The sequence below is a fragment of the Molossus molossus genome, unplaced genomic scaffold (assembly GCF_014108415.1).
Source record: "Molossus molossus isolate mMolMol1 unplaced genomic scaffold, mMolMol1.p scaffold_m16_p_22, whole genome shotgun sequence".
Taxonomy (NCBI): domain Eukaryota; kingdom Metazoa; phylum Chordata; class Mammalia; order Chiroptera; family Molossidae; genus Molossus; species Molossus molossus.
In genome coordinates this window covers 4,094,934-4,104,014 of record NW_023425358.1, presented here as the reverse complement: position 1 = coordinate 4,104,014, position 9,081 = coordinate 4,094,934, and the positions used below count along the sequence as shown (strand labels likewise).

At 44.2% G+C, this 9,081-nt stretch overlaps 1 protein-coding gene across 1 annotated transcript; it reads left to right on the top strand.

Moving 5' to 3' along the window:
• The first annotated feature begins 6,086 nt into the window (after positions 1-6,086).
• Positions 6,087-7,077, top strand: LOC118640311 (olfactory receptor 6X1). The gene is given in 5 exon segments (XM_036277249.1): positions 6,087-6,439; positions 6,441-6,613; positions 6,616-6,639; positions 6,642-6,689; positions 6,692-7,077. Coding segments are annotated over 5 exon segments (984 nt in total).
• Positions 7,078-9,081: the final 2,004 nt, after the last annotated feature.

The following is a 9,081-nucleotide window of genomic DNA, read 5'->3' as shown; positions in this document are numbered from 1 at the left end:
GGCTAACAGGAACTTCATGGGGTGCTGAGAACATTCCAAATCTTAATTCCAATGGCAGTATCACAGGTGTATACATCTGTCAAAACTCATTCAACATTATACTTAAAATAACTGTATTTTATTCTACATAAATTATACCTCATTGAAGTTTATTCTTTTAAAATTATAATTCCAGTCCTGGCTGATTGTGTATAGATTCATATAAGTTCTTTGGTTTATCGATGTTTCTCTCTCTCTTTCTTCCCCTCTCTCTCTAAAATTAATAAGTAAACATTTTTAATAAAATTACAATTCCAACTCTATTTTTCTCTTTTGCAGAAAATCTTCTCCAATAATTAGTTATATATGCTAACTCTCAGTATGACCCTCAACACATTAGACCTCTGTTATTTTACAAGAATGCCAAATACAATTCCAGTCTCTTCATACTTACATTCATGCATACCTAATTGTTTTTCATATTATTAATCAAATTTCCTACCCTTGATTCTATTCAGTTCATTAGAGGATACATTTAATTATTTCAACTACTAATTTCCTTTTTTTGGAGATACTGAGAAATTCAAGATGTAAAACATAAAATCATGGCTTCTCTGACTTTGCCTAATTATCTCAGAAGGGCAGAGATGACTGATTCCAGTTAGAATTTAGGAAACTAAATTCCTCAGTTTGATTTAGAACTGAAGTTTGAGTGAGACCTTCCCTTCCTCCTTGGGCGTCTCTGGAGCACATCCATGGAGACCGATGTCGCAGAGGAAGGTAGGAAACCTGTACACTAACAAATCATTATTTTGAAAGAAGAAATATTAACTTACTGTGAACTGGTCTATTCATCACTTTTAGTACAATTCTCCTAAATGCTTAAGAGATCTTGTCATTTCTTGACAGCTTCATGAATGGAATTCAGCAATCCACGGTGGCACTTGCCTTAAATTCTAGAGAGGTTCATTTTTCTAGCACAAAAGGAGAAAGAAAATTTTCTGTTTCAAGAGGACCGCTTTTCACCAGTCTCTTCTTTCAGTCCACTTATGGACAAGGACATGCCTCAGGACGGGAAGTATTTCCCTGGGAGCCATCAGTGCTGTATCACTTTGCCACAGGGAGGGAAAGAACATTATTTTGGGTGAAGTTTTGCTCTTCTCTAGAATGAAAATAGATACGGCTGGCCCTGATGCCTTGAAATACAGTCCAATAAGTGAATTTCGGCCTCATGTAGACAAGTCATTAGAATGGCGTGGACAGGGGCCTTCCTAAAAGAAAGCTGTCCCAGTTCACTGTGCCTCACCCTGAACCGCCGGTGCTGGGATGAACGTCAGGCTGGCTGTCTGTCCAGCTTTCAGGTTAGCACAGCCCTTCGGGCAGTGATCCTTGATGCCGTCCCTTTGTGGAGCTGACAGCTGGTATTCTGGGTGCGCCTGCTTTAAGACTGGACACTGCTGGGCATCCCCACAGTTACCACACCATTAAAGTTCGGAAAGATTGAAACTGGCCCCCATGAACAATTAAAAACAAAATGAATATGCAAACAAACAAAAAACAAAACACGTTACTTTTAGCCCAAATTCAGGGGAAAAAATATGCTAATGCTTTTCTTCTTTTGAGAATATGAAAAGTTTAAGAAAAATGAAGGATGATCGATTGTATCAACATAGCTCATAAGAAAACGAGTCAACTGCATCTCACTCCCCTGAGCACTGAAATTGCTGAGAAAGCTCTCTGGACTTGGGGCTGTCTGGAGAAGGGGGAGAAGAGCTGGAACACAGGAGGAAACACATATCCCCGATTCAGGAAAGACAGACGAAGCAGAGGTGGAGAAGAAAGTTTGCATAGAAAAGAGCTGGAAGCAGCAGCCAACTTGGAGACACATTATTCAGCAAATGGTCTCTATAATAAGTCTTCACCATTTGAATATAATAGATAATAGTATTTTGTAAACATATACATGTATCTGTCTACATAAACTTATAGGTAACAGGGGAATCCATGTTAACAAACGATCCACTTACATAAACATTCAGAAAATATCTTTTGAAGACTTACTTTGTGCCCAGCCCTATGCTTATGCCTTACAGACGTTGTTGCTGCCTTCAAGGGCCTCAGAGTTTACAGAGGAAGCCAAGCGAACAGTGAACGCGGTTCTCTAAGGGTACCCACGTGGACGCGGACAGAGTTACGGTGAACGCGGTTCTCTAGGGGTACCCACGTGGACGCGGACAGAGTTACGGTGAAGGCGGTTCTCTAAGGGTACCTACGTGGACGCGGACAGTGTTACGGTGAAGGCGGTTCTCTAGGGGTACCCACGTGGACGCGGACAGTGTTACGGTGAAGGCGGTTTTCTAGGGGTACCCACGTGGACGCGGACAGAGTTACGGTGAAGGCGGTTCTCTAAGGGTACCCACGTGGACGCGGACAGAGTTACGGTGAAGGCGGTTCTCTAGGGGTACCCACGTGGACGCGGACAGAGTTACGGTGAACGCGGTTTTCTAGGGGTACCCACGTGGACGTGGACAGAGTTAAGGTGAAGGCGGTTCTCTAAGGGTACCCACGTGGACGTGGACAGTGTTACGAAAGCATGTAGGAACTGCACCTTAACTGCTCTGGAGATGGGAAGTCAGAGGAGGCTTCCCAGGACTTGGCTCCTCATCTGAGACCTGGAAGTCGGATCAGACTCAGCCAAATAATGGAAAGAATGAGGAAGGGTCTTCCAGGCAAAGGGGAGTCAGTATCCTGAGCTCCTGGGGCTATGGGGTCTCTGTTGGAACTACTCGGCTCTGAAATTGTCACAAAAGCAGCAACAGACAATACGTGAACAAATTAGTGTGCTTGTGTTCTAGGAAAACTTTATTTACAAAAACAGGGTCATGGTTTGCCAACCTCTGAACCTGAGTTCAGTAAGTATGGAGCATAGAATGGGGAAGGAAGAAGGAAAAAACGGCAGAAGATTGGGCTGGAAGATTAGACAGGTAAGGTCAGATCAGCAATGACCTGAAATGTCATGCCAGGGAGGTTGCACTTTACCCTCAGTGTCTGTGGTCAGAATTGTATTAGGATGAAATGTGGATAAGAAATTGTATGGCAGTCAGAGGACAGGAAATCCGTTCAGGAGGCTGTGTTCTGACCCTGATGAAGATGATGGCATGAACTAAAGCAGCCAAGAGAGACGGGAAGAAGGGAACAGACTGGAGAATGAGGAGGTAACGGACAGGATTGAAGTGGGGAAGTGAAAAGGAACAGTGTGTGACTATACATTGTGACTTTTCTAAAAGAAACAAAAAGAGAATAGAGTATACAATTAAATTTTAATAAGAATATGGATTTGTTCATCCCAAATGCCCTACAATCTTAGTTTTCTAAGGTTACTTTCCTGAGTTGCTCTGAATATTGTTTTCACCTGCTACCTTGAGCTATCTGACCTCCCTCCAAGTCTCATCAAACTTCGCATGCGCCTCAACCCCATGCAGCCAGCTGTCCAGGCAGCAACTGCGTGGTTCCCGGGGCTGCTCCGCACGCCCTCTGCTGGGCACAGCTCTCACCGGCACCGCTGCTCTTGGTCCTCAGGGTGCCAGAGCCAGGCCATGCTGCTTACAAAATGGAGAGGACCTGTATCTCCCTGTCCGCTGCCCACTTTGTCACCGGTACCACAGCGGTGCTGTGTGTGAGCAGGATCTCAGCAGGGTTCCCTCAGTCACGCCTGCAGCACATGCCTCCATACAGCTCAGACAAGCCTGCACACGTGTTAGCGAAGAAGGCTGTCAGGGCACCTACCCCACACATGCGCCCACGCACACGTGTCCCATGTGAGCAAACTCCCTTACCCAAGATTCTCCCCTCCAAACTCCTCGGGAGTTCATCACGCGGGCTAACTCACAGGAGACCTGTTAGTGTATCAGAAGTGCCTGAACTCCCATCTCCAGCTCAAGCTGGCTCCCTGCCCTGGTTCTATTTCACAAACACTGGGTCCCTGTCTGGAAGGCAGTTCCCTCCCTACCCACGCTCTTCTGATGAACTCCTCCAGGACTCCTCTCAGGCACCTCCTTCTCTGGAAAACCTTCTTTTTTTTCCCTTAGCCTCACCCGAGGACATTTTTTGATATTTTGTTCAGATAGAGTGGGAGAGAGAGAGAAAGAAACATCGACATGAAAAGGACACATCGAGTGGTTGCCACCCACATGACCCAACCAGGGCTGGGGACAAACTGCAACCGAGGTACATGCCCTTAGCAGGAACCGAACCTGGGTCTCTCTGGACTGCAGGCCGATGCTCTAACCACTGAGCAAACTGGCCAGGGCTCTGAAAAACCTTTTTTAACCCCTCCCCAGGCTGGTAAGGGGACCCTTCCAGGACTTTCCAAGACAATCTGCACAGCTGTATGCTAGCACGCCCTGGGCTATGTTGTGATTATTGTACACAATGTATCTCCCTCTCTAAATGATAAGCTCCCTAACTGCCTAGCAGGGCTTAGTAAACTCTCAACAAAGGCCTGTGGAATGCTAGGCCTGATTCTAAGTTGTAAAATGTTTAGCCGGTGGCACTTTTTACCATAGAGACTGGGCTACTCTCCTTATGTGGGAATGAAGATCAATCCCTATCTACCCTATAGAGAGAGACCAGGCTCATGGCTACTTACCCACTAGTAGAAATATTTCTCTGACTCTCCTAGTGTCATGGAAAAGAACTGGAGATTATGACATTACTGAAAAAGAATAATCTTTTCCTGATCTAGAAAAGAGTGGGAGGGAATGACTGTTTTTCTAACCTAAATTCTCAGAGAACTAGTGTTCTCTCATGTGGGGATAGAATTAGGCAACATATCAGTGAACTGGGAGCTGCCTCTTCCCTGCGGTTTCTCAGGTACCTTGAAAGCTGCACACGAAGAGAGGAGGTAGTTTTACTATTTTCTAGTAAATTCTAATGGAACAGAAGAAAGTTCTCAGCCTAGGAGTTTGCATACACAAAGAGGAAAATGGCATAGGGAGACACTTGGTCACCAAGAGAGACTGGGCAGAAATGCCCTTTCCAGGGTAGCCAGTCTGTTAGCCTCGGCATCTGAAGTCTTTTCACTTTCTTAGGTTGGTGTCTAAGATCTTTATCCAATACACATGTTTTAGATACTTCTATATATCAGGTCCTGATTCAGCTTGTCTTGGAATTTTTAATTCAAGTTTAGTACATTGTTCTATGTGCTAAACAATTTTATCCATTTAGCTTTGAATATTTTGGTCTACTTTTAAAAAATGAGTCTGAATTTGAATTTGGAAGTGGATTCTTCAGAAAAAAAAAATCTGTTCTATTATGTAAATTATATCTCACTGCTAATATGTAACAGAAATTATTTTTAGTAACATAAATACACGTGTGTGTGTGTGTGCAACCAGCTTTCTTAAATACATCTATAATATAAGTCAAGCATTTTCTTTCAGAATTAATGTGAGAATGTGGATTAACTTCCAATAAACTCTCTCCTGGGCTTATGTTGTATATACCTTTATATACACTGTTTATTTTAAATCATCTTATGGACCACTAACGGAGAAACCATCACATTACAATGATAATCCTCACTGCTGGACGGCGTGAAGTCCTTTTCCATTCATAAAGTGTGCTCAGCACTTTCAAAGCCCTTCAAGGAACAAGGGAAAGGAACGAGCCAAACCACACGGAAGGAGTGAGTGCGTGTGCAGTGTCCCAAAGGACCTTCAACAGAATCAGAATCTTTCTCTCTTTTTGGGGGGGTGAGGGGGGAGGGTTTAAGTTGTATTTGAGTGTGAGATTCTAGGGTGCTACTTTCCTGTTTTTCGTTTTGTTTTGTTTTTTTATCCTCACCCGAGGACATTTTTCCATTTTTTGTACAGATAGAGTAGGAGGGAGAGAGAGGAAGAGAGAGAGAGAGAGAAACATCGATGTGAAGGGACACATCGAGTGGCTGCCACCCACACGACCAACCAGGGCCGGGGACAAACTGCAACTGAAGTACATGCCCTTAGCGGGAACCGAACCCGGGTCTCTCCGGACCGCAGGCTGACGCTCTAACCGCTGAGCCAAACTGGCCAGGGCTACTTTCCTGTTTTTCTAGAATATCAAGGGACATGAGAAATGGCACAGCAATCACAGAGCTCATCCTCCTAGGCTTCCCTGGTATCCAAGGACTACAAAGCCCTATCTTTACAGTGGTCGTTTTCATCCACATATAAACCCTTGCGGGCAATGAGCTCATTATTGTCTGGGCTGAGCCCAAACTACAAATTCCAATGTACTTCTTCCTTTGCAACTTGCCCTTCCTAGAGATCTGGTATACCACCACGGTCACCCCGAAACTGCGAGAAACGTTTGTGGTGGCAAGAACAGCTCTCTGGCCCCGCTGCTGCCTGCTGCAGTCCTTCCACTGCTTCCTGGGCACCACCGAGCTCTTCATCCTCACCGCCATGTCCTGTGACCGTTACCATCTGCAAGCCCCTTCACTACCCCACCATCATGACCAGCAACCTCTGCCTGCAACTGGCCCTCGGCTCCTGGGCGGTGGGCTTCACCATTGTTTTCTGTCAGATGCTGCTGCTCATCCAGTTGCCATTCTGTGGCAACAATGTCATCGATCATTTCTACTGTGAGGTTGGTCCCATCTGAAAGCAGCCTGTGGAGACACAGCATTTTGGAGCTTCTGTGTCCCTTGGCAACCGTCCTGGTAATCCCAGGGTCACTGTGATTTCTTATGCCTCTGTTCGGTCTACCATCCTACAGACTCCTTCCGCCTCTGGCCGCCAGGGGGCTTTCTCTGTGCCTCACCTGACAGTTGTCGCTCTGTTTTATGGCGCTGTTTTGTTTATGTATCTGAGACCCACCGCACACTCCTCCTTTAAAATCAGTGAGGTGGTGTCAGTGCTAAATACTATCCTCACACCCCTTCTGAACCCTTTTATTTACACAATTAGAAACAAGGAGGTAAAAGAAGCCCTGAGGCAAAGACTCATCGTGCAGAGTAAACATGCAAAACAGCAAAATAAAGCTAATGCAGACCCCAAATTAAATGTGAACGAGGACTGTGAAGAACATAAAGAGGTGAAAGCAAACTATGATGGTTAGGGTTCCCTATAAGAATTAGTTACCTATAAATGAATCATAAATTCTCCCTGAAGAGGACATGTGACCTGATTACCTACCAAGGAAATCCCAGAATACCTCAGAGGCATGAGGTAGAACTGCGGGCTTGCTCAAGTGTACGCTGCAAGTAGAAACCGCTAAAGTCAGGGACAACTGTCAGTAACATTATTTTTTAAATATAAGAAATCCTGTCTCATCCTTTGTTTATACTAATCCCTTTTGCCTCATCTCCTTGTCAAAAGTATAAGGCATCCCACACCTCATTTTCTGAGTACTTATTTTCTTCATAATAGGTAAAGTCTCCGATCAATTTCAAAAGTACTTGAAATTATTCTTTTTTTGTCTGGTAATGTCTCAATAAGTGCATGTCCACCTTGACATAAAACAATTTTTTAGATAAACCTAAAGGTGTTGTCAATGTAAGAAACATTTAAACCTGTGAAGAATTTTTGTGAGTTCATTTTAGCCAAAACTGTCAACAATTGATGGTAGGCAAAAATCTCATCGGATTGAGATGATGCTCCAGAGAATGGTAGTTTTGCACCTTATTTTATGTTACAACCAAAAGAGAAGACACAAGTGAGCTGTATGGATCCACTGGTGGTAGATTAGGGAACTTCTGGGATTGGGAGAAAAGTAAAATGATAGACACACATCTTTTACATAGGTGGGGACAGCATAGTTAACAGGCCACAGTGAACTCAGTAACAATGAGAGGATTTGTGGTCTCTGCAGAGTGGTGCCTGTGCTTTGAGGGGTCTGAAAGGAAAATTATTTTGATACTTCAAAGATACATTATCGTAAATGCAAAAAGACAACAGACAGGCTCAGTTAAGGTAAAGACTGACCTTTGTCAGGGAAGATGCCTGCCTAGGACATGACTACCTGCCATAAACTGCTGTTAGTTAAAAAGTTTTCATTTCAGACCAGCTTCGTGGTCACTTTAGTTCTTGGAGGTTGCAAGGCTGTCATGCAGGCCTCCCCTGAACTTGTCAAGTTTGCATGTGGCCCCCTTTTTTCCACAGCGTTTATTCCCGGATAATACCAAAATTTGAGGATATCATATGAAAATTTCCTATTGGATTATGTCAGTTGCCATCCGTCAGTCTAGGTGGGCCATGTGGCTAGGAAACCAGTAACATCTCAGAGCCAGCATAACCATGAACGCTTCCCTGCTGGAAAGCTCAGCCTGGAGGTCACATTCAGTGTGGAGCTGGTGCATGAGGAGCACGTAAAGGCCCTCAAGGCAGGTGATGAAGCTCCTGGTATAACCGTGCCCTCAGGCCAGACATCTAGCAGAAACCGGCTTTTACACAATAATGATGAGTCACAGTTTGTTATACAAGTTCCTCTTCCAACAGCAAAGACATATGATTTTTAAAACTATGATTTTTATAAAAGGATTACTGTGCCTTTTTAGTATTGAATTAAAATGGCAAAATCAAAACAAAGTGTACTGAGGTGAAAATGTTATCTCAGCTGTCATTTTTTCTCGAGAGGAGCTGTCTTCGAGCTGAGCAGGGGAACTCATCCCTGGAAAGCAGAGAGAGACCCTAAGGACATGACTATTAACAAGAGCCACATCATTCAAAGAATGGTTTTGACGAGAGGGATGTATTTCTCCTCTAGCCTCCTACTTTTTTCTGAATGGTGCAAGAATGAACTTGGCATAAAATAGATTAACGGGGGAAATAAAATGTAATCCCACATCTCCATAAGAATAGGGGGGCCCACAGGCAGTCAGGCAACTGGGGCTGTTGGGGAAGGAAAATAATTCTCCTCTTTCCCCTCTTAGTTCTTCTGGTTGACCTAATAATTAAGTTAACATGAGACAGATTAACATCAGAAAACGTGCAAATTTATTATGTATGTCCATGCAAGGGTTGCATAGGCTATGGGGTCTGAAGACAAACGGGGCAGTTGAAGTGTATACACCATCCTTGAGCTGAGGAGGAAGGGTGATGGTGATTTAAACTTCAAAGGGAA